Raw genomic sequence first — 25516 nt, 5'->3', positions numbered from 1 at the left:
AAGATGACATGACATGTAAGAAAGAATTCTGAGAAATCAAGAATAAGCAAGGAGAGAATTAGGATCTTGAAGACAATGGTCCCTTTTTATTGGTTTTCTACAGTCCCACACGAGACAACTCTTCTGATATGAGACAAAAATCTCTTAACCTTTTCTTTTAGCAATATGCTTGGGTTTAGAGGAGTGAGCTAATTCCAACTCCAAAGCCAGCTTGGCATGTAAATGAATCTGAATCACAACTTTTCTAGAGTTAAAGAGACATAGATGTTAGACAGTGAGATTTTACCCTGTGTAGATTGGTACCAATAGATTCTTCTGTTGTAGATGTTTTTATATCCAAGGTCTTATGATTTCTGGAAGATGAGTATTTTTATTATCCTGTAAAGACAAAAACAGAACCCTACCCCAACCCTTGTTTGTTAATTTTTTCTTACAACTTGTAGAGATGTCACATTGGTGGATGAGCATTTACTTTTCCTCAAGGGGTTTCTCCTGTTCAAATCGAAGTTTTATTAATTTTGTTGGTATCCATAGCTTTTCTTCTCCTGTAGAAACAAAAGTCCCCAACATAGGACATATCCTGGTTTCCATTCTGAGGCCAACACATCTTTGAAATAAACCAACGGTTGATTTAGCTCAGAAGTTTTGTGTGTTGTCCAATGTCTCTCTGCAGCTGTTGCTCCTTTCTCATCAGTATTGAGAAAATTCAAGGTTAATAAAGCATTATGCAATCTATTTCTAGGCGTCATTGTTACCTGTTGCTGTTTATTTAGCATATCCTTTAAAGTTTGATTAGATCATGCCGGGCAGTCGTGGCGCATGCCTTTAATCCCAGCACTTGGGAGACAGAGGCAGGTGGATCTTTGTGAGTTCAAGGCCAGCATGGTCTATAGAGCGAGATCCAGGAAAGGCACAAAGCTACACAGAGAAACCCTGTCTCGAAAAACAAAAACAAAACAAAAAAAGTTTGATTAGCTCTTTCTATGACAGCTTGGCTTGTGGGATTGTATGGTATACCTGTAACATGCTTTATATTGCAATAGGCAAAATACTATCTCATCTTATTGGAGACATATGCTGGGGCATTGTCTGTCTTAATTTGTACAGGTATTCACATCATGGCCTTAACTTCTAATAGGTGTGTAATCACAGAATCAGCCTTTTCAGAATCCATAGGAGTTGCCCACTGAAATTCTGAATAGGTGTCACTGCTATAGTATACCTACTTTAATCTTCCAAATTCTGCAAAATGAAACAAATCCATCTGCCAAATTTCATTTCATTGTATACCTTTTGGATTTGCTTCCTGCAGGTAATGGAGTTTGGTTATAGAAGGAACAAGTAGGACATTTTTTTTACGATATTCTTGGCTTATTGTCAAGTGATGGAGAAATCCTTCAAACCTTAGCTATTTACATGGTGTTTCTTATTAAATTCTGAGGGTTCTAGCATGTTTCTTATTAGTAAGTGATCAATCTCATTATTACCTTGTGCTAGAGGTCCTGGCAGACCCATATGGGATCTAATTTGTGATATGATATGATATGATATGATATGATATGATATGATATGATATGATATATGACTAAGATATATATATCCCTATTTCTGATGACTTCCTGTAATTATATGAATAATGAAGTTAATTCTGTATTATTAGGAATAAATTCAGCAGTTTCAATATGTAAAACAACTCTGCATATTGAAAGTCAGTGACTATATTGAGGGGTTCTGTGTAGTCCATCAGTACCATAAGAATGGCATGCAGTTCTGCTTTTTGTACAGAGTTATATGGACTTTGAACCACTTTACTTGTCTTTCCTTGATTTATTTGCATTAGTATATAATGTGAAGACTTCAGAAATTGGCTTTTGTTGTACAATGTGAGGAAGGACCCATTCAGTCATCTTTATGAATTCTATTCTCTTGCTTTTGGGATAATGGTTGTTAATCTCTCCCCAAAAGTTCCTGCAGGCTCTCTGCCAGTATTTTTTATCTTTCCATAGTGAGGAAATTTCCCCATTAGTTAAAAGTACTACAATTTCTTCTGGGTCCATTCCTGTCAATTGGCAAAGTCTTAATTTTCCTTTTTGAATCATCAGAGATCTTTTCTATATAAGTCTTTAACTTCTTACTTAGTTTATATGGTAGAAATATCCATTCCAATATAATATCTTCCCTCTGCATCAAAATACCTGTAGGGGAATATCTGGAGGGGAGTATGACCAGAATGCATTTAAGTTCTGGATTCACACAATCCACTGCGCTTCTTGTATTGTCTTTTCTACTAGAGCCAATTCCTTCTCAGCTTTGGCTGATAATTCTCTTGACTATTTAATTCTTTGTCCCCTTTTAGGGTATAGGCCAAATTTTGTAGTCCATCTTTAGGTATTCCCATGATATCCAGTAAGTTGGAAATGCTTCCTAACAATTTTTGAAAATCATTAAGAGTCTGCAATTGATCTCTCCTTAGTTGTACCTTTTGGGGTCTAATTTTTGTAGCTCTATCTTATATCCTAAGTAATTAATAGAGTCTCCTCTTTGTATTTTTTCAGGAGCAATTTGTAGTCTTCATTGAGGCAAAACTTTTTTTACTTCTTCAAACATGCTTTCTAATGTGCCTAACTTTGGATCAGCTAATAAGAAGATATCATCCATATAATGATAAATTATGAATTGTGGAAACTTCACAAAAATTATCTCCAATGTTTTTTTTGCACAAAGTATTGGCTGTTTAACACTCCCTGTGGGAGGACCTTCCATGGATATCTCTTGACTGGCTAGGGATTATTATAATCAGGGACTGTGAAGGCAAAATTTTCTCTATCATTTTCTTGTAAAGGTATGGTAAAGAAACAGTCTTTTAAGTTAATAACTATTATAGGCTATTCTTTGGGTAGCAGAAAGGGCAAGGGCATCCCAGTCTGTAGGGAGCCCATAGGCTGAATTACTTTATTAATATCTCTCAGATCTGTCAGCATTCTCAGACTTTAAAAAAAAAAATACCAGTATGGGAGAATTCTAAGGCCTGGTAGATTCTTCAATGTGTTTAGCATTTAACTGCTTTTGATTCAGCTGTTCTAAAGCTTGTAGTTTCTCTTTTGTCAAAGGCCATTGTCCAACCCAGACAGGTTTATTAGTCATTTTAAAGGTAAGGCTGTTGGTACTTCTGAATGTTCAATAGAAGTTGTGCTGTGTTTATGTACAGCCTGAACAGTTGATGACTGTTTTTTATAGCATGTTATGATATTATTCCTAGAAACATGCATTGGTCTGTAGTCCCTTTCTGAGACTGTAGGAATTTTAATCTGGGTATTCCACTGTTGTAACAGATCTTAGTCCCAAAGATTCACTGCTACATTTGCCACATATGGCTTAAGCCTTCCTCTCTGTCCTTCTGGTCCTATGCATTCAACCGATCTTGAACTATTTTATTTGATATTGGGTTCCAACCCCCGAAATTGGACATCTACCTCTTGCAGAGGTTAATTCCGGATGCCATGATTTTGGTCTAATTATAGTCACATCTGCACCTGTGTCTACCAGGCCCTCCAGAACAATGCCATTAATTTGAATTCAAAGCTTTGGTCTTTGTTCATTTATGGAAGTCTGCCAAAATATTCATTTTATTATGTTCTTTGGAACTTTTGATTCATCTGTCAGAGTTGTTCTATCATCCAGTGCAGTATTGTTCTTTACATTAGATCCTGGGTTGTTTAATTGTCCTGGAAAGGAATTTCCTCTACAGTGGCTGCAAATGTTTGGACCATGTTCAATTTGGGGGCCTGCAAGAGGCCCCTTGAGGTGTTTCCCAGTGGCAAAGTGTTGTCTTGTGTATCTTATTTATCTGAACTCATTGTTCCAATGTTGGTCTTTGCCATATTTTCTACATAATCCAGAAGTTTGTGGTCTCCTATTTGGTTTATTTCTAGAAGGAGTATTACTTCTAGGAGTATCCCATGTACAGTTTTTACTTACATTTCCTGGTGTACCACATTTAAAGCATTTGGTACCCTGGGGTCTTCTTTCACCTCTGGGAATTGCCTCTTCTATCCAAGCCTCATTACTATAGTTAAGAGACTCAACACCATTAGTATACTAAATCCATTCTTCCAAAGGAGCTGATCTGACCTTCAATGGCGTAAGTATTCTTTTGCATTCTATATTAGCATTATTAAATGCCAAGGACTCAGTTACAATTTATCTTAACTCTTTATCTGACACAGCTTTTGTTATAGCTGTGGTCAGCCTTTTTAAAAAATCAGGGAAAGGTTCTTGTGGTCCCGGGAATATCTTTGTGTATATCTCAGTTGGTTTTCCTGGTTCTGGAATGTTTTCCCAAGCATTTACAGCAGCTGTACAGCATAGAGATATTGTATGCTCATCATAAGTAGCTTGTACATTCCTATCAGTGAAATGCCCCTCACCAAGTATTTGATCTTGCAAATCAGATTGCAAAAATTCTCATCTTACCCTGCTGTACCAGGTTCCTAGCCTCCTATCTCAGCTACCTTTTTCATTGCAAGTGCTGGCTATATTCTAGAACAGCTGAGATTAACTGATTCCAGTCACCTGGTAAAATTCTATTTGAGGTAAACTACGAATTTAACATCTGTCTTACAAATATTGAGTGTATGCCATGCATGACTACCATTTCCTCCATATGTTCAAAAAAATCTGTTATTGAAATAGGTTGTAATATATATTTCACATATGTCTCAGGGTGTCTATCATTTGCTGGCCCCTCATGGATGATGACAGGATAAGCCATTGTATGAGAGCCATCTGGAGATGTTATGACCTGTATGATCTTGCCCTTTTGCTTATTAGGTCCCTTGTCATCTTTACTGAGATTTTCTTCCAGGGCTTGCAAACGAGCACCTAGGGTCTGTCCCAGAGAGTAAACCTCTCTTGCAAGTGATTCTAGATTTCTCATGGAATCATGCAACCTTTTATGTTCTTATGAAGCACATGATTCTAAAGACCTAATTTTATCAGTTAATGATAATCTTTCTTCCTTATAAAGTGTCTGAATAGTGACAACTTCACCCTGGAGAGTTATTGTTCTATCCATTAAGTATTCATATTTATTATCAATAAAATCAAATCTAGCTATACATTTATTATTATGGACTGAAGTTCTTGTAATAAGTTAGCAGATTCCAAACTAAGGAGCCTGTTATGTAAATCTTTATTACTACCTTGTAAATCCTGGTTAGCAGATTCCAGAGAAAGAATCTTTTTATGTAAGCCTTCATTGCTATCTTGTAAAGCCTGTATCAGTTTCAATAATGACTCATATTTGTTATTATTATTAAACCAGTATATGAATACTGTGTGAATTATTACAGTAAATGCCAAAATGGTACAGGCCAGATACACCTTAGGAAGATTGTCTATATCTAGGAAAATGACATTCATCATATGGGCAAAAAAGTTTTTGAATTCTTGTGACGTAATATTTTAGGCCATATTACAAGAAATATTCAAAATTTGTTAATCAGTTTCAAGGTGTAAAATTATCAAGTACTCTTACCTGAAATGAAACACTGGCTTGCTTGTATTACCATCCTTGTGATGGTTTTTTTTGGGTGTAGTAGCATTTTTTCGGCCAGCAGGTGTCACTGGTGTCAAGCTAAAACAGGTCCCACTGAAGACTTTGGCTGAACGGTAGCTGCAGGCGGGAGCGGAGTGTCCTGAGTGTCCCATGTGCACGTGTGGAGGAGCAGCGGCAGCAGTGCGGCAGTGCAACCCGTGTCTCCTTGGAACATCAGGGCCCAGCTTAGCTTTCATGGCCTCCTTGGCCCCTCAGCACCATTCCTTCAGCCAAGTGTGGGGTTGAGTGGCCTGAGCTCAGGGCACGGATTGCTCCAGGCAGTGAGGATGCTGGCCAACGACTCTGGCCCAGAGCCCCTCTCAGTGCCTGTGAGCAGCTGCAGGGCCAGCACCCTCTGGGAACCAACTGGGCAGTGGCAGCAGCGTCTATTTTAGCTGGTCAGCCTCTGAGCCACTTCAGAGAGTCAGTGAGGTGGCGGAAGCCGTGGGCTTGGGCAGGAGCTGGTGCATTCACAGCAGCTCTCCCGGGTCTGGGGGCTAAGCTTGATGCCAGACCAGACTCAGCTGCTCCCTTGCATCAGGAATGGAACCAGACTTTCTGGGCAAGCAGGCGCATGTGCCCAGGAGCTGGGGAGGAGGAAGGAAGGGAAGGAGCAGTTCCTGGTGGTTATGGACTGAACGGATAAGTGCTTGGTCTCCAGGAGGGGTAGAAATTTTAAAAGAGACAGGGAAGAAAAAAGACAGGGAAGCATGGGGAGTGTGGAAAGCATGCCATAGCAGCCACAGAGGAGGTTGAGGGCAGAGGCCACCCAAGCGTTTAGAGTTTGCCCCACATGAGTGCCAGATAATGTGGAGATTTAACAACTCCACGTAGTTAAGAGGAGGTTTATTTTGGGGTAACTTAGAGCCAGTAAAGGGGTTGATTACAGGATCCAGGAGAGGTGAGATGCAGTCCAGTGGGGTTCTCTGGAGAACTCTGACTCAGTCTGCCATCCAGCATCTAGGATCATGAGGAATCAAAAGGGCTGGCATGTCCGGATCTCAGGTGTTAAGGGCTTCTCTCCTGGCCACGTCTCAGGGGCAGGTCCTAGGTAGGCATGGCAGTTACCATCTGCCTCACTGGGGTGGTGCTTCAAGGTCAAAGCTGGGATAGCTACCCACTACAGCTTAGGGACAGGAAATTCTTGCCACACAGCACAGAGATCTAATACCCCATAAAAGTTCTGTACTTGTAGTGCAGACAAAAGTGCTTCTGCTGCCAATAAGTAGCAGCCAAACTTGCCAACCAGCTGACACTAAGCATGTTAAGACACTACTCAACAATTACTGGTGCCTCAGAATCCCCAGGAAGGAAGGAGACTCAGGCCTGGACAGTAGGCAGCAGAGGGAAATGGCATATTGCAGCATCCTATATAGCTTAAGACGGGATGATTTATAAAAATTATATTTTGCCACATACCTTTTTATAGATGAGGAAATTATTCCAGGACTCAAAGCCAACCACCTGGCTCCTGGGTTTACAGTGTTTATGCCATACTGTAATGCCTAGATGGATGGAACAAGATTTACATCATCATTCATGCCATAGGGTCCCATGTTACAGCCCAGTTACAGAAGCTGAATGCAAGTCTGGTATATTTTGGGGTCTCTAAAACAGTGTTCTCAATCTTTGGGTTGTGACCCTTTCACAAGGGGTTGCCTAAGACCATTGATAAACCCAAACATTTACATTACAATTCATAACAGCAAAATTAGTTATGGAATAGCAATGAAAATAATTTTATGGTTGGGGGTCACCACAACATGAACTTAAAGGGTCTGAGCATTTGTAAGCTTGAGAACCACTGCTCTAGAACAGAACTGATTGAATGTGGATGGCAAAGGGGATTTATTAGATTGGCTTAGATGATAGACTAGATAACCCAACAGCTGTGGAGAGGCTAGTGCAGCCTCCACCAGCTCTGTACAAGATACTTTGTTCTAGGGGTGCCTGGTGGTCCACTACTGTAATCTTAGCATCTGGGAGGCCAAGACAAGAGGGTTACATAAACTGAGTTTCAAGCTATGTTTTTCTTTGTTCTATAGCATTGGTTCAGCCCTGCTGAGTGAGGCAATCTCAAGATAACACTACTGTGGGGGAGCTAACTGGGATGGTGGGTTGCCCACCCTTGGAATGTATTAAACCACACTGGGAGCCAGTCAGACACTAAACTGGGGCTTGGGCAACTTGCTTCATCTTTCTGTGCCTGTTTTTCTTCTGTAAACCAAAGGCACTGCTACTATTTTTTGGCCTAGCTTTCTTCCCTTTTGTCTTTTCTTGCCTTCTCCCCCTTTCTTTCCTTAAATTAACAGGTTCTCACAAATGAAACTTGGGGCCTTGACTGATACATGGTTGCTATAGTAAATACTAACTTAATGTTAGTTATCCTGGCATCCATTTTAAAGGTAGTTTGTAATTTTTTATGTGAGAAGCAGATTATAGTCACCCTTGAAGTTACTGCTCTCCATGTGCCCCTAGTGTCTCAGTAGCATCTATCTAGTTGTCTGTGCTATATGTCTGCCTTCTGTGACCTCCCTTCATGTGGAATGACAAGATACAACTTGACTGCCCTACGTCCTGCATGAACTGTGTACATGTTCACAGCAGTCACAATCTCAGAGTGTGGCCAAACAGTGAAATCCACCTGTCAGAACCCCTTGAGGGAACCTGGATGTGAGTGAGGGCTTTAGTCCCTCAGAACTTTCATGTCCTCTCTACCTGCTGGCTGAGCACCCTGCTCTCTGGACTTCCCATCAATCCTGTGATCACCCCTCTTCTCTCATGGACCTATGAATAAGAAAATATTTCTGTTTCATGTGCCATGTGCTGCCTCCTGGGCCACAGTTGAACCTAACCCATCCTGATCAGACCATGGCTCTCTTGGTAAGCAACTGGTTGTGGTACAGAGCCACAAGGTGTCTACTCACATAAACAAGCTTCCTATTAAAGGGACATCTGGACACTTCATCATCTTACATTCGCTATTACCTTAGATCAGTTTAAAAAGATTGATTTGGATGTTTTAATCTAGTCCATTGTCCTGTTGCTTTTTTGACCTGTTACCATGGTAAGACTATGTGATGGAAGAGGAGGCCAGGGTCCAAGTAACCCCTTCAAGAGCATGCCCCAATGATTTCCCTTCTTTCTACTAGGCCCTACCTTATCAAGATTCCACCATCTCCCAATAGTGCCCTCAACTGAGGACCAAGCCTTCAACACAGGGGCCTTTGGGGGCCATTCCAGATCCAGACTGCAGCGGATAGGAACCAAGCCAGCCACCAGGAGAACGAAGTTTCCTGTGAGAGGTATACCATAAAGTTCCATGACTGTCTCCCCTGGGCCCTTCAGGCCAGGGCTGGAATTTATAGCCTTTCCAAGGAGACTTCCAGAGTGGACTAGAGGAGAGTGACAGTGGGATGCTATACCAAGGAAAAGCAAGCCCTTACTAGTAGTAATGGTTAGCTGAAAAAGGGTGTGGGGACTAAGGATGAGAATACCTTGTTTCCTATTACTAGTTTACTGGGACAAGGAGGCCACAGGAGTTGGCCATCTGGCTAGAAAACACTTTTTACAAATCATAATACACAAACATTTTCCTAGTGGGAACTGTAGACAAAGCACTGGAAGTCTCTGAACACCTCCACTCCACACTCAATCTGTGGAGCTGGCACTGCTATTAGCAGTTTATTATTTCCTTCCAGAACCTCAAGGCATTTATTCCTATAGAATCCCACACCTCCAGGAGAGCATGGCCAATGCTGTCCCCAATGCTGGTCTCATTGCTGAGGTGAGGCAAGATTTTAATTCTAATGAACTCTTGTATCACCTCATAATTTTCACTGACATGTAATTACATATCTTTATGGAGTATAGTGTGATGGTTTGATACATTTATGTAGTGTACATCAGCAAGTCAGGGTAGTTAGTTGGCATCTCCATTTCCTTAAACATTCATAAAAAAACAATAAGTTGTCACAAACCACAGTCACCCCATTGTACTGAACAACACTGGAACACATTGCTCCTGTCTATTTTCAAACCTCTTAATGCTGCTCTCTCTACTCTTCTTCACTTCTAGTGACCACTATTCTCTCTGCTTCCATGGGGTCCAAATATTTGATTGAAAACTTTTAGTATTTACTCTCTAGATTGATTGGTTGGTTGGTTGATTAATTTATCTGCAGACAGGCTCTCACAGTATAACTGGCTGGTCTTGAACGCAAAGATCCACCTACCTCTGCCTTCCAAGTGCTGGGATTAAAGGCATCTGTCATTACACCCAGATCCTGAGACTAATCTTAAAGTTGTCCTATTGAAAAAACAGGTATCATAAGTGTTGGGAGGAGGTTTGACTTCAGATTTTCCTAGTAATTGGGTGATTGATCAGTTGGTTGATTGTATTTAGTAGTATTGGTGATTGAATCTGTAGGGCCTTGTGCATTTGATGCAAATACTCTTACCACTGATCTTGGCCCTTGGCTTTCATTCAACATACACCCTAGAATAAATCGTTTTGCCTTTCTAAATGTTTGCTCAACAATAATGAGAGTACTTCATCAGACCTCCAGAGTCTCTCAGTTCAGATCTCCCAAAGTTCCAAAGCACCTGTACCAGAAGTTTAGTGTTCTTGGGTCTTTGTAGCATCTGAGTTAGCTGATCTTGACTACTCTAATAGATTCTTTAAGCATCATTCATGGTGGCTACTGACATGTATAGAGCCTTATCGGTAACATGTTATTGGATATTTTCTCTGGTCATTGTTCTTTATTTGCTTGCTTGCTTGCTTATTTTTCTTCTTCCCTTCCTTCTACTGGAATTCTGCTTGTCTGAAAGAATTTTTTTTCTTTTTCTTTTGTTTGTTTATTTTTAGTGACTTTCCTCAAACATCAAATTATATTTATTTTTGTCATATAAATTACCAAACATTCAAAAGTAGAAAGATTAATATAATAAAATCCCTTATGTCTAGCAGAAAACAATTGTGGCCTTAGGTAAGGAGAGAATGCATTCAAAAAGACTTTCTGTAACAGGAAGAGCCAGGATCAAAGCTGAGGGTCTTCTTTTACTTAAAAGAAAATTAATTTATTACTAGGAGTCGGGGCACATGCATGCCAGGCCTTTTGGCATGTGAAGGTCAGAAGACAATTCTCTAGGAGTCAGTTTCCTTCCATTGTGGATTCCAGAGATTGAGCTCTGGTTGGCAGGCTTGCACTTTATCTGCTGAACCATCTTGTTAGCCCCGGTGGTCTCTTTTAGAAGGAGAATTAAATGATTGGGAGTAAAGATGAGTCTAGAAGACAATTACGTTGAAAAACAACATTTAAAGAGCATTTCAGAGTAGAACCAGGAAACCTTAAGGTTCAGGAATAGCCTAAGCCACAGCCTGACCATGTAAATTGTTGAGCAGGGTTTCGGAATATAAATTTTTAAAGCTGTGAGATTTGGTGTAAAGTTTGGCAAGTCTAGAGACTTTGCAAAGGCCACAAACTTAACAGTGAAGGATGTAGCTGCAACTGTTCCAAGAAAACCTTTTATCTCAGTATGAAATGTTTTATTGTTCATGAAGCCATTTTATTAGAACTATAACTGCTGAGAATAAACTTGGCACCTAGAATCCTAGCAATTCATCAAGTATAGCCAAGTGCCAAGATAACTTTATTGTGTCCATCAACTTCCTTTTCTTGCAACTTGTGGAGTCTTCTATTTCTTTTCTTTAAAAGTCCCATGCAACCCAAGCCTTTGGGGAGCACTTGGTCATTCTGTTTACAATTTCCAAGACCCAAATAAATTTCCTTTTTCACTCTTGCTGCTTCTAATTTTGAATAATCAATACCAGGCAAAGTTCACTATTGTGACATCCATCACTCACTTTAACTAAATTCAGAGTCAGAGATGCAGCTCACTTGGTAGAGTGCTTGCCTAGCATGCACAAGGCCCAGGGTTTGATCCCCAGCACTACATAAAATAAGTGTCTAATCCCAGCACACTGGAGGTAGAGGCAGGAGGGCCAGAAATTCAAGGCCAGCCTAGTCTATTTTTCCACCCTTCCTTTTACCCCTCCCACAAATTTTGACTAATGTCAACCTTCTTCTAAATCCCTGGTTGACTCCCTCAGTCCCCCATCAGCCACAAAATCACTTTTATAGACCATCATTTTATTCATAATATTGTTTCCTACAGTCTAAGCTTTTGCTATCATACTTCCAAACAAGAAGAAGCTCTTACTGTGCCTTAACTACAGTTCCCCTACCCCAGATACATAAGTGTCTAATCAGGAGTTTTGCACCCACAGTATTTTAAAAATAAGGAAAAGCTAATTAATGACTGTCTTAGTTACTGCTCTATTGCCCTGAAGAGACACCATGATCAAGACAATTGTTATTAAAGACAAACATTGAACTGGGGTCTTGCGTAGAGTTTCAGAGGATTAGTCCATGATTATCATGACAGGAAGAAGACAGGCATGGTACTGGAGCAGTAACTGAGAGCTTTACATCCTGACCCACAGGCAGAAGTCAGGAGGAGGGGGGAAGGGGAGAGAGGAGGAGAGGGAGAGAGAGAACTAGACCTGGCATGGGCTTTTGAAACCCCAAAGCCCACCCCTCAGTGACATACTTCCTCCAACAAGGCCACACCTACTCCAGCAAGGCTACACCTCCTAACCATTCTCAAACAGTTGCACTTCTGGCAACTAAGCATTCACATAGAGCCTATGAAGGGCATTTTTATTCAAACCACCACATTGTTTTCCATATGTATATGAGAACATGAGTGACTGAGGCTGTGACTTCAGCTTTAGTCCCCTTGCACTAGCAGGCTCCAGTCAGAAAGAGTAGAGAAAGTTTATTCTCTCTTACAGTATGGTCTATAGACTTAGAAGTGTTGAAACAGAAGTATTGATTTCTCATTGGGGACCATTTGGAGTAACTAAACACAGGATAAAATCATGGATCCTCTGCCTTCATTTTGTATGTCTGTCTCCTGTATATTGACTGAAGGCATAGAGAAAAGTCATTGTTCTAAACCTGTAGTCGCTTTGAATTCCAGGAAAAAGAAAACCTTCAGGTACAGAACATCCCCTAGAAGAGGAGGACCAGGCTGCTGCAGGGTACAGAAGTGAGATCTTTCAAGAACTAGACTGAGTCTCTCAAGACATGACAACAGTAAAGGTTTCACCACCACCTTGCAGAGTCAGAACCAGGGCTGCATAACTGTGTATATCCATGTCACAGCCTTGAAAAGACAACTTCAAAATAAAATATTCTACAGTGATTCTAGTACAATGAATGTCCTGTGTAGCTATGACTAGAAATGTATAGAGTTGTGTGTCTAAACCTAAATATTACAAAAAAGTTGAGAGTTAAAGGCATGAGTTGGATATGTGCAAAGTGATCACTATGTGCTCTTTGAATTAGTTAGTTGTTTGACAAAGTGACTGATGTAGTCCAGATTTGCCTTAACATGTAGTCAAGGATATCCTTGAACTCTTAATCCTTTTGCTTCAACCTCCCAGTGCTGGTATTGCAGGTGTATGCTGCTATACCCAGCAAGTGTGTGTGTGTGTGTGTGTGTGTGTGTGTGTGTGTGTGTGTGTGTGTGTTTGTGTGTGTGTGTGTGTTGTATGTGGTGTGTGTGTGTGTTGTATGTGGTGTGTGTGTATGTGTGTGTGTGTGTGTGTGGGTGTGTGGGTGGTGCTTGGGGAGGAAACCCAGGGCCTCAACATGTTTTATCACTGAACTGTATCCCTACCTAGAGTTCTCCTTTCTTTTTTATTTATTTTATTTCATGTGCATTAGTGTTTTGCCTGCCTGTATTTCTGTGTGAGGGTGTCAGGTCCCCTGGAACTGGAGTTGCAGACAGCTGTGAGCTGCCATGTGGGTGCTGAGAATTGAACCTGGGTCCTCTGGAAGAACAGTCAGTGCTCTTAACTGCTGAGCCATCTCTCCAGCCCGCCAGTGTTCTCTTTTCTATCCAAACTTTGCATCACACATAACTGAACATGTGAATTGGCCAGTACAAATTTTGATGTTTCTGTGGTCTGTGTACCATTCTGATGGAACCCACCGTCAGGCAGCCCAGTAGTAACTATCTCAGATCTGGCTGCCATCTATTGGCATTGACTCATTGCATGTTTCATTGTGTAGCTGAGGTGCACTTGACATCAGGAATCAAGTCTGGACAGCTTGTGAATGTGAAGTTCTGGAGGCCCATCAAGCCACATATTCCAATTCTCACTTCAGAAGTTGAAGCTGAATTCATATCGAAAGGACTTTCGTGTACTGCAGTGCTGACTGTTGCTGACTTCATTGTGTGTTGACTGGATTTATGTTCCTGAAGTACACATTCTTCTAGAATGGACATTTCGTGTTCCATAAAAGAATTGTTAATGACACTAACCCTTCCATCAGTCCAGTGGCATGCATGTGTTCCTAACTATATCATAAGCATCCCCTTGGAATAAAGTTAATTAGACATCCCAAACACTGCCATCCCAAGGACTAAATACTGGCCACCTAGTAGTGTATCGTAGACACAGATGCTCTAATATCTAGAAAACATTTTGTATTCTTAGAAAACAAAATTAAAATGAGATTTGTACATTAAAATGTTATTGACAAATTATGTCATCCTCTAACTTGAAACAAGAGTGCAAATGTATGCCTGGGAAGAGAATGAGGATACCTTGGGAGTCCTAACACATGCTGTCAGTCATAATTGTTTGTTTTTTTTCTTCAAGTACTGAATGCAATGGAAATAGCTGCTTTTTGGCTACTAAGATTTCTGCAAGACTAGCTAGCCATGGCTGTCTTAAGTCTTTGTCATCTGAAGTTTTGATCTTTGTTTTACAATTAAACTCATGAAAATTTGACTCTAATGACTATTTTTCAAACTAGCTCTTTAAATATCTGTTCTCGTGGTGTTTTGTGTAAAACTACCCAGCTATCCTACAGAACTAAACCTTCTAACAAATGTAATCTGAATAGAATTTAAAATTTTGTACTTTACATGTATGAATGTTTGCCTTTGTGTAAGTGCTCATGTATGCCTGGTGCCCGGGGAGGCCAGAAGGGTGACAGATCTCCTGGAATTTGAGTCATAGATGGCCATTAGCCACCATGTGTGTGCTGGGAACTGAACTCAGGTTCTCTGCAAGAGCAGAAAAAACACTGACCTGCTGAGCCATTTCCCCAACCCTATGAATAGTATTTTAAAGATGCTAAGACATCACCTCCAGAACAAATAAAATGAAATTTGGGAATGGACCTGAGGGAAGCCAGGCCTATGGGCCATTCCTTTCATATCACTTGAATTCTACCCTTCCCCAAAAAAGGTAGCACTGGCTCCTTGGCAACTGCTCCTCCTTCCATTCTGCTCCCCTTCCCACATATCCTACAATGTGGGAACAGAAAAGACCAGCCAGAACAGATTTCATCCTGGTGACAGGGGTAGTTAAGACCAAACTACTAGACAGTTAACCAGAGTAACATCCAAGCCCAGGCTGCTATGGTCCCTCCACAGCCAGGTGCTATGTTGTTGTCTGTGGCCCATAGTACCACCAAAGGCCACATGGATGCCCAGGGTGGCAACCTGTGACCATGCTGGTGTCTGAGGGCTATGCTGCCACCAAGGGCCTTGCCAATCTGGGCAGCCTGTGCTGCCACATGAGGCCATGGTGTCCTGGGCCTTGGGTTGGCCCACCCTAACATCTACCCCATCTGTGACCTGCTGGGGTACATGGAGGGACTGGTCCTGTGGAACAATAACTGCAGGATTTCCATGACTTGGGACAACAGCAGGATGTCCATGAGGAGTTTTGGTGAGGGTCCAGTGATGGTGTGCCAGGGACCTTGAGCCAGATCAATGAACATTTTAAGGGTGATTGGACAAAAAGGTATACTGCATGACACACTGCAGCTCCTAATGCCACTAGGATGAAGAGGTGTTGGAAAGATGGAGAAGTGAGGTGGGTTTTTTATTGTTGTTTTGTTTTTAATTAATTTGAGGGGGCACACTGCAGGGGTGAGGGACAGATATGGAGCGAACTGGGAGGTGAGTGGGATTGGGGTGCATGATGTGTAATTCTCAAAGAATTAATAATTTTTTTTTTTTTTGAAGAAGAAGAAGAAAATCTCTAAGTTGGAGGAGAAAAGGAGGAAAGTTATGGAACAAACTCCAGCATAGGGAGGGTTAGGCAGCTAAGGGACAGAACATTGTGGCCATAGGGACAAGGAGGATCAAGCAGAAACTCCACCCAAGGGAGGACTCCAATATCATAGCAGCCAGGAGAGCATAGAGAAGTCACAGGCGTTCCTAAGGGAAGGCAAGGAAACTCACAATGTACAGGCTTTGGAGGACACAAGGGGAGATAGAGCAAGTAGCTCCAAGGGGAAGGGGCCCGAGGAAAGGGTTGCAGCCCCTGGAGTATGTAGAGAATGCAGTGAGCTGCAAGAATATAGTATAGAGATTCAGCTGTATATAATAAGCTATACCTTGACTGACCGAGGTGTCCTTCTAGAAGAAGCCATTTATCAAGGAATATTTGCCGTTATTTAGCTTATTAATATATATCAGCTGTCCTCTGCTGTGAAATTCTTGTGTGCCCATATACTACTAGGCCATACTGGCAAACAACTAAGTTTCTCAGACCTACTGCTGATCCACTAGGTAACTAACACCCCTGCTGGGCCTAGAAGACAGGTGGGCTGTAGATTCATAGTTTTGTTTCTCGTGCAAATGAAGCTCAGTCCTCCCTTCCCCAGACAGGGAAATGGCATTCCAGAGCAATTGACTCAGAACAAAGGAGGTTTTTGCATAACCAGGTGCAGTAAAGACTGGGGCAGAATTCCTGGGCAGAGCAGAGCCACATGGCCAGAGAGAAGAGAACAAGGAGAGTTTCTGTAGATGATAGACAGAGCCTATGGCTGGAGAGAAGGGAAGAAGGCAGAGATTCTGTAGATGGTAAGGCAGATCTTTTGTAGAGTTTTCTCAGAGCCAGGAGTAAGGAGCAAGGAAGGAAAGATGGAGGAGGGAGGAACAGGGGAGAGTACACAGAGGTATTTCCAAGCCACACAGTGCACTGGATTTACCTTTTGCTAGTACAGAAAAAATAGGGGGGGGGGGGTGTTGGGCTACATTCTGCTGGATGGAGGCATAGACCCACTGCTTCCCAGACTCATCAGTGAGCATGGATCCCAGAGCTGGTGATAAATATACCTCTGCCATATTGGGAAGCTGAGGGGGGCAGAGTCAACAGCCAAAGTCATCTCACAGCTTAACAGTTTAAAATTTCTCCTGGCCAGAGAAGGATTGTAGATTCACAATAAGACAGATTCAGATGGAATAAAACTCTAAACAGTTTACATCATGTGTAAAAAAGGTATGTAGACTTGAGAGAGAGAGAAGAGAAAGGATATAGATAGTCATAAAAATAAAGTCTTAAAAATAGAATAATATATAAAAATATAATAAGCCACATAAAGATGGAAATTACACAGAGAGTTTGGATTGTGTTGTCTTTGGGATTTTTAACTGGAGAAAGACATTTGATTGTAAAAGTTGCTGAGTTAAACCAATATATATATTTTAAGGGTATCTTGATTTAAAAATTTGTGTCTAAGGATATGTTGCTTTGGAGAAGATTGTTTCCATAGAAGATGAGAACCTATGGATTGCTTCTAGGCTAATATGGTTTGATCAACCAAGACTCCCTGAAAGGTTGATATAGCCTCACAGACTACTGCAGCCAAGATTTAACTGTAATTATTAATTTTCTCAGAATCCTCATAAGATTGCCAGTGCCCCAACCAGCAGGAAGTAGTATGAGAAGCTATGTCCAAATTCCCAAAATAGTGTTTATAAATGTTTATTTTTATTTAAAGGGGATTGATTATGAATGAGATCTCTTTCTAAAGAAGAAAAAGGATATAGATATTAGGATGAAAGGGTAGATTATTGAATCTACTTTTAAAGAGTATTAAATTTTTTTGAAATGTTTTATATTTCTATGGATTTTAGTTTACTGATACAAATTTAATTTTGTTATACTGTATATATATTTCTACTCTTGTTTAAGGTATTGTGTTTGTGCAACTCATTTAAAATTGTAATGTATAATTAAGAAATACAGATTAATAATTAGTCATCTATGATAATCAAACTTATAGTCATGTTAGTTAAGTTTTCTAGGTATACACAGATATATTTCAGTTAGGTAATCTTCAAACACTTCAAAGACCTACAGAATATGGCATTTAAAATATTTTAAGAACTTTTCTGGACATTGAGACATGTCTGCTCCTGGCAATACCAATCTACTTCAGAGAAGATGATGGGCATCAATGAAACTCCATATGGAGTTTGCTTTCTTAATGGCAAAAGTTAGTCATTTGGGAAAAAAAACTGCTCTTACCTGGACAGCTTGATAGTATGTTATATAAACTGGACATGCAGGACCCAGGGGAATATGACCACTGAACTTTGCCAAAACAGGGAGAGATGGTCCTTAAGTTTCCTGCTTCACAGAGGAGACTGCCAGACATTTTGCAGGACACAGGGAGAAGCCACTGATGAACTTTGCCAATAGGTGAGACAATCTTTCAAATTTCTGCTTCACTGAAAAGTTTGCCAAAGCTGAAGATACATGCCCCAACATTACAGAGGAACTTTGGATGACTGTCCAGGCAGCCAGATGTCTCTGTCATTTCTAGAATTATGGAAGTTGCTTGCAATGCACTTCCTGTTAACTTAGGTAATATTATATCCTTCTGAGGTCTTTGATGTAGTTGAAGACTAGATAGTTATAATTTTCATTGGTTATGATAAAAGATAAATTAGATATGAAACTTTAGACTCACAAATATAGGCTAGATGATAGAATATTTTCTTTAAATTTTTCAAATACAAATAGACTAGATATTATAACTGTAATTATTGCTTGATAACTGTTCTATTATATGTAATTTTACTATGTTAAAAGTAAAACCTTCCTTTTTGATTAGACAGAAAAGGGGAAGTGCTGTGGGATGTCTTTCTGTATGGTGTGAATATGTGTTGCTCCCATTGGCTAATAAATAAAGCTACATTAGACTATGGCAGGGCAGGATGGAGCCAGGCAGGAAAATCATCCAAGGGAGATAGAGGAGAAAAGAGAGTGGAGGCAGATGCTGCCAGCTGCTGCCAGGAGAAGCAAGATGTGAAAGTATCAGTAAGCTAGGAAGCCATGTGGCAATGCATAGATGAATAGAAATAGACTGAGTTAAGTTGTAAGAGCCAGATAGCAATAAGCCTGAGCCATTAGGCCATACAATTTGTAATAATATAATTCTCTGTGTGTTATTTGGGACCAAGCAGCTGAGGGACATGGGTGGGAGAGACTCATCCCGACCGTGGGGGCCAGTAAGACCAGAGAAACTTCTGGCTACACACAGAGATACACACATAAACACAGATACACATTACACACACACACATGCACAGAGACACACACATACACAGAGACACACATTACACACACATGCACAGAGACACACACAGACACATACACACACATATACACAGAAACACATACACACAGAGACACACATATACACAGACACACATTACACACACACATGCACAGAGACACACACAGACACATACACACAGAGACACACATATACCCAGACACACATATACCCAGACACACATGCACAGACACACACAGACACATACACACAGAGACACACACAGACACATACACACAGAGACACACACATGTACACAGACACACATTACACACACATGCACAGAGACACACACAGACACATAACACACAGAGACACACACATTACACACACACACATTCACAGCTCAGGCAACCTAAGCTATACTGTCACCCATCTGTTTAATTTTCAGAGAGATATCTACGGAGTCATTCATTTAAGGGATTATGGGACATCTATGGCCAGATGCTGTACCAGGTACTGATGTGGAGAACACTCGGCAGGCTCTGCTCTCCCAGAGCCCACCATCTACAGCAGACCTAGGACAAGTAGGAAGTGCACATAAGACGCCCTGTACAGAGTTGTGGTCTGTGAGGACAGTGAGAAGGCAGGCAGGAACTTTTAACTGGAGTTGGAGACCAGGGTGGCCAGGAATTCATTATCCTCCTGCCTCTACCTCCCCTGTACTTGGATTACAGGTGTGCAGCACCCTGTCCTTTCTGCTCGATATTTTAATTGAAAACAGAAAATGTGCCTCTCCCAGATCAAGATCAGAGACACAAAACTCACATGGGCTTATTTACGGGTCTCATGCACACAGCACAGCCTCCAACCCCTTGTTTTCCTGATATGCAGCCACATCACACTGGTTTTGTGTGGTGCTATGATTGGACCTATGGCTTCCTGCTCTAACCCTTGAGCCACACCCTTATTTCATATTTATCCATGTACAGAGTAGACTTAGCCTCCCCACTTTTGTCCCCAGCCTGAGAACAATTCTGGCAAATGACCACCAGGTGGCAGCAGCATCTTTCTCATTTTTGCAATCTGTGACATCTGAGAGTCGCCCCCCTCCCCCGCCAGGACAGTCACACTGGGATGACAACATGAGCCCACCTGTTGGGAAAGAGCAATCTTGGCAGTGGTGGACAGCGGAAAAGTACTTCAGGAAGGCTTTTTCAAGGACGTGCTAGAACCTCAGCACTGATAGCAAGCAGGACTGTAGACCAAGATGGCCTCTGTCTCTTATCCCTAACACAGGCAATGGCGCCCCTCACCTCACAACGGGAACTCCACACTCTGACATGATTGGTAGAGGGGAAGGGTGGGAGAGGGTTCAGGAGATAAGGGCATTTGTTGGGTTAACTATCTTTGAGAGGAAAAAAAATGTTTCTCTTTACATCTTTAAAATTCTCCTCTCCCCCCAGAGTAACTCTACCTGCCATTATGGAACTGGGTCAATGACCAGCCTGGCTTCCCCAGCTGGATGAAGTACTCAGGCATAGCAGTCAGGGTACTCCTCCAATGGGCATAGCTAACAGACCCCAAAAGTGCACTGGGGGATCGATGTGTAAAATAACCAGGTGTAAAGAAGAAAGGAAGGCCTTGACTGGAACCTGGACAGAGGTGTGGGGGATAAGTGGGGAGAAGCTTATAAGCTTATATTATATATAACATTATATATTGTACATATTCTATAAGTCTTGTCCCTTTAAAGGGACGTGAGGGGGAAGTTTATATTCTATCAGTTCCCACTTTTTGTTTTGTTTCTTGTTTTTGTTGTTGTTGTTGTTTTAAAGATTTATTTATGTATATGGAGTTCTATCTACATGTATCCCTGCATGCCAGAAGAGGGCATCAGATCCCACTATAGATGGTTGTGAATTACCATGGGGTTGCTGGAACTTGAACTCAGGACTTAAGGAAGAGCTGCCAATGTTCTTAACTGCTGAGCCATCTCTCCCGCTCCAGTCCCCATCCCTTCACAGGGATATGAGGAGGAAGTTTCCATTCTATCAGTTCTGCCCCTCTAAAACCCTGACTGATCCAGTTTTGAATGAGTGCCAGCAGCACATAAAGAGAAAGAGAAGCAAACTGATATTTACAGCAGCCAACAGAACCTGGCCAAGGAAGCCTTTTAAACTATGAGGAGCTGGGCGGTGGTGGCGTACGCCTTTAATCCCAGCACCTGGGAGGCAGAGGCAACTGGATCTCTGTGAGTTCGAGGCCAGGCTGGTCTACAGAGTGAGCTCCAGGACAGCCAGGGTTGTTTCACAGAGAAACCCTGTCTTAAAAAATAAAAACCAAACAAACAAAAAATAAACCAACAACAAAACCGACGATGAGGAGTTAAAGAGCTTAGAAAGGGGGTGGGGGTGTCAGCATGTTCTGCCCACAAAGCTGTAACTGAAAAGTAAAAACAAAGCAAGGTGGGATGTGCTGGAGAAATGGTTCAGGGTTCAGAGTCCCTGCGGCTCTTGCAGAGCTGAGCTCCTAGTACGCAGGCCAGGCAGCTGGGTAGAGCACCCCTCTGTCCTTTGTGGTAAATTCAAACACACACATAATAATAATAATAATAATAATAATAATAATCTTTAAAAACAAAGCCAGGGCTTGGTGGAGCAGGAAGAGGAGTAGATGGCAAAGACAGAGGAAACATCTGGAGAAGAGAAAGAATACTCCAGCCAGTTAGAGAACATTTATGGTGATGAACTATGCACCCCAATGGATTGTGTACCCTAATAGTGTGCCCTAATAAAGTTTATCTGGGGATCAGAACAGCCACTAGATTAGACATAGAGGCCAGACAGTGGTGGCACACATACCTTTAATCCTGTCACTGGGAGGCAGAGATCTGTCTGGATCTCTGAGTTCAAGGCCATACTGGGAACAGGGCCAGGCTTGGTAGCACACACCTTTAATCCCAGCACTTGAGATCTCATGTCTTTGCTTGGGAAGGACACACACCTTTAATCCCAGGAAATAATATGGCAGGAAGGTATATAAGGTGTGAGGAAACAGGAACTCACGCTCTTGAGGCTGAGGATTTCAGTCAGAGGATTCGTGGAGTTGGTAAGGTAATAGTTGGTGGCTGTGGCTTTTCTGTTTCTGTGATCTTTCAGTATTCACCCCAATATCTGGCTCTGAGTTTTTTATTAATAAGACCTTTTAAGATTTGTGTTACAACATCAGAGATGCAGGGCAGGAGCAGGCATGACGAGCCAGCAATAGCGCCCCCTGGTGGCAGCTGTGTAGCACCTGCTGATCTGTCCTTTGGGCTCCAGTTGGGATTGTGCTTTCCAAGTTCTCCTTGGGCTGCTGCAAATTCACAGGGGCTCTCTAAATCTACATTTCAAAGTGTCAGCTCGCTTTGATAGCTGGCTAGTGTTGGACGCACATGGGCTGGGAAAGATCTTATGTTCTCTCTAGAAACTAGGAAATACATCATGTGGAAGCAATGTGCTAAAATTAAAAAGAAAAAAAGGAAAACCAAAATCTACCTGGGAAGTCTGGTATCTATTGGGAAGTTGCCTCAGTCGTCTGATATAAACTACAGTGCAGCCCAGGTTGCAGTCTCTCCTGCTGTCCATCCCATGATCCCATCAGGCATCCCGCATAGTGAAAACCACACAGAAAGGAGACAGAAGAGGACCGGTGTGTGTGTGTGTGTGTGTGTGTGTGTGTGTGTGTGTGTGTGTGTGTGTGTGTGACTGTATGCCTGTGGTGCAGGAAGTTCTAGTGTGTGGTGAGCCCCTAGGAGCTCAGTGGTACCAGGAAGTTTTATAGGTGCCACCATTTTGGTTAATGTCATGTGGTCCATTAACCAAGATGGCAGTGAAGTCACATGATCGTCACCATCTTGATGATATCACTAATCAAGGTAGTGGCCAAGTGACAGGGCCAGCTCCACCTTGATCAGGTTACCCTGCCAAGATGGTAACAAAGCAACATGGTTACTTTTCCCTTACGGTGAGCTCAGCTCCATGATCAAATGAGCCCATCCCCCAGCAGGGCATAAGTCCCCGTGGATGTAGGAGACAGGAGGTGAGGTCTAGGCATGCGGGCCAGGAAAAAGTAAAGCAAAGAAACAGGAAGGAGAAAGTGACTTTGATGCCATTTTGTTCACCCAAGAATGATGTGGGCTGAGACCAGATGGATTTGTGAACACTGAACGGGGTGGGGAGCCTCTGGGCCAGCCAGAGGAGTTGCCTGCTTCTTGGGGAGTCTGTTTCTTCAGAGATCCCCTCCCCTTCAAATTACTTCTCATTCCGGCTTCATGAAAGCTAAGCTGTCAGAGGTTCAACCTCTCCTAAGGGAGGTTTTCACACTCTGATAACCAGAGTCAACCTCCTACAACAGAAGTTTCTTATACTCTGATTCCAAATGCTTTATCCGCTCCCTTATTGGGTGAGTGGGTGGGGGTCTCTGTTAGGTGCTTCTCAGTCAGAAACCTCTCAAGACACTGGCAGAACTACGCTCGGGACTCTACTGCATACATATACATCTCATTGACTCTCTCTTATTCTACCTCCAGGGTGACTGGACCAGCCAAGAAGGACTTGGCCCTTCTTTGTGCTCCTACCTTGGTCTCCTGCACAAGAATTACCTGGTTGCCTCGGCATTTTCTTGGCCCTCCCTGAGTTGCTGAGAAACTTCTGTCTTGGGATCTTTAGTGATCCAAAAGAATGTCATTCATCCAAGATCCTGGGGGTCACTGCAACAAGGGTTAGGTGTGCCTCCCCCAAGGGAGGGGATCTGAACATCCCCAGGTGTGTTTGAAATCCCAGGAGCCTCAAAATCACTGGAAAAGAGAACGCTGGTGTCAAGCAAAGGAACACACAGACGAAGCAAAAACAGTTCAGCAAGGTGATTTGTTCCGGCAGGAAGTGCAAGCCACAGCCGACAGCAGCACACCAAGTCAAAGTGTCTTTATCACTGGTATAGGCGGTGCCTTCATGTCATGGCTGGGAGCTCAGTGTCACAATCTGACAGGTGGCTAACTGTCACAAAGGAGAAGGACATATGAGCCCTCATTGGGTTAAATGCCTTTGATTAAAAAAAAAAAAAAAAAAAAAAAAAAAAAAAAAAAAAAAAAGCAAACAGAATGTCTCTCATATCACAGAAAAAAAAATGAGAAAATTCTCATTTCCCAGAGAAAAATCAAGCAAGACAAATCCAGGTGCAACAGTGCACACATGTAATCTCAGCCCTTGGGAAGTAGAGTTCAAGGTCAGCCTCGGCTGCATAGAGTTGGACCCTGATCTAATTGATACGCTGTCTCAAAAACAAACAAACAAAAACCCACACAACACAAATCAAACCAAACCAAGCAACAAGACAGGAGCAGAAGGTGTCGAACACGAGTTGTCCGGGGTCCAGGACACAGCCCATAGAGCCTCAGAGCATGTTACAGAAGGTTCAGACCTGACAGAGACTCGAAGCAGGGTGGAGGTGGAGACAGTGGAGGCAGCCATTGCTGACTCATCAGCGCTGCTCATCACCCCCATCACCTCCCGAGAGGATTTAAATGCCGGGCCTGAGTTGTGTGCTATCAGATGCTTTCACCTGTGAGGTGGCCCTTGGGAAGGAAGGAGGGTTTAGCAGCCCAGAATGAAGCAAATACCACATTGGAGGATTGGTGTGCGTTTTTAAAATTTCTAACTATGAAATGAGCTTCATGTTTATAAAAGTATTTTTGGCTCCACAATATTAAATCAAGGCATTATAGTTCTTTCTTTTTTTTTTTTTTTTTTTTTCTATGAGTATGTGTGCTGAGATAGAGCCTCATGTATCCCAGGCTGGCTTCTAATCCAACACATAGCCATGGATGACCATGAACTTTTTTTTTTTTTTTTTTTTTTTTTACAAAAATTTGCTACATTTATTTGTGTGTGTGATGGTACATGGTAAAGTGTTTCTGAGAAGATCAGAGGATAACTTGAAGTCAGTTCTCTCCTTCCACCATGTGGTTCCAGGAATTGAATTCACATGGCCAGGCTTGGCAGCTGGCACCTTTACCTGCTGAAACATCTCACCAGTCCGACCTTGAACTTCTGATCCTCCTGCTTCTACCTCTCAAATGTTAGCGCACCACCATTTAAGTCATCATATTTTTATTTTATTTTCTGCTCTCATGTCAAATACACACACACATATATTATATACACACACATATATATTATATATAATACATATATACACACATATATATATACACATATATATTATATTATATATATATATACATACACACACACCTGGTTTCTGCATATGAGAAAAAGCTATTTACCCTTCTTTCCCACTTTACTCTCTTATTCCCTTCCCCTCTGCGCCCCTCCCTTCCTTCTGTGACATCCCCCTTCTAGTGTGTGTGATTTATTTATGTGTATGTGTACAAACACACCTCAGGGCGCGGGCTGTTGTCCTCAGAGAGGAAAAG

General features: G+C 41.9%; 1 protein-coding gene across 5 annotated transcripts in view; it reads left to right on the top strand.

Annotated features, from left to right (window-relative positions):
- The window catches only part of Atf7ip2 (activating transcription factor 7 interacting protein 2), a 72538-nt gene extending 48407 nt beyond the window's left edge, over window positions 1-24131 (top strand). For 2 of the 5 annotated variants that reach the window (XM_076577885.1, XM_076577883.1), the window contains 2 exons: window positions 8749-8901; window positions 12644-12879. In XM_076577885.1, coding sequence (XP_076434000.1) covers window positions 8749-8901; window positions 12644-12738 — 248 coding nt within the window. In that variant the 3' untranslated portion in view covers window positions 12739-12879. Of the gene's footprint in view, window positions 1-8748; window positions 8902-12643; window positions 12880-13740; window positions 14054-19489; window positions 19555-23611 lie in introns of those variants that run through there. The other 3 variants (XM_076577886.1, XM_076577882.1, XM_076577887.1) reach the window with 3 other exon arrangements.
- Window positions 24132-25516: the final 1385 nt, after the last annotated feature.

Source organism: Peromyscus maniculatus, chromosome 8 (genome assembly GCF_049852395.1).
Source record: "Peromyscus maniculatus bairdii isolate BWxNUB_F1_BW_parent chromosome 8, HU_Pman_BW_mat_3.1, whole genome shotgun sequence".
NCBI lineage: Eukaryota > Metazoa > Chordata > Mammalia > Rodentia > Cricetidae > Peromyscus > Peromyscus maniculatus.
Note: the sequence above shows the minus strand (reverse complement) of the source record. Positions and strands in the feature narration are given on the sequence as shown.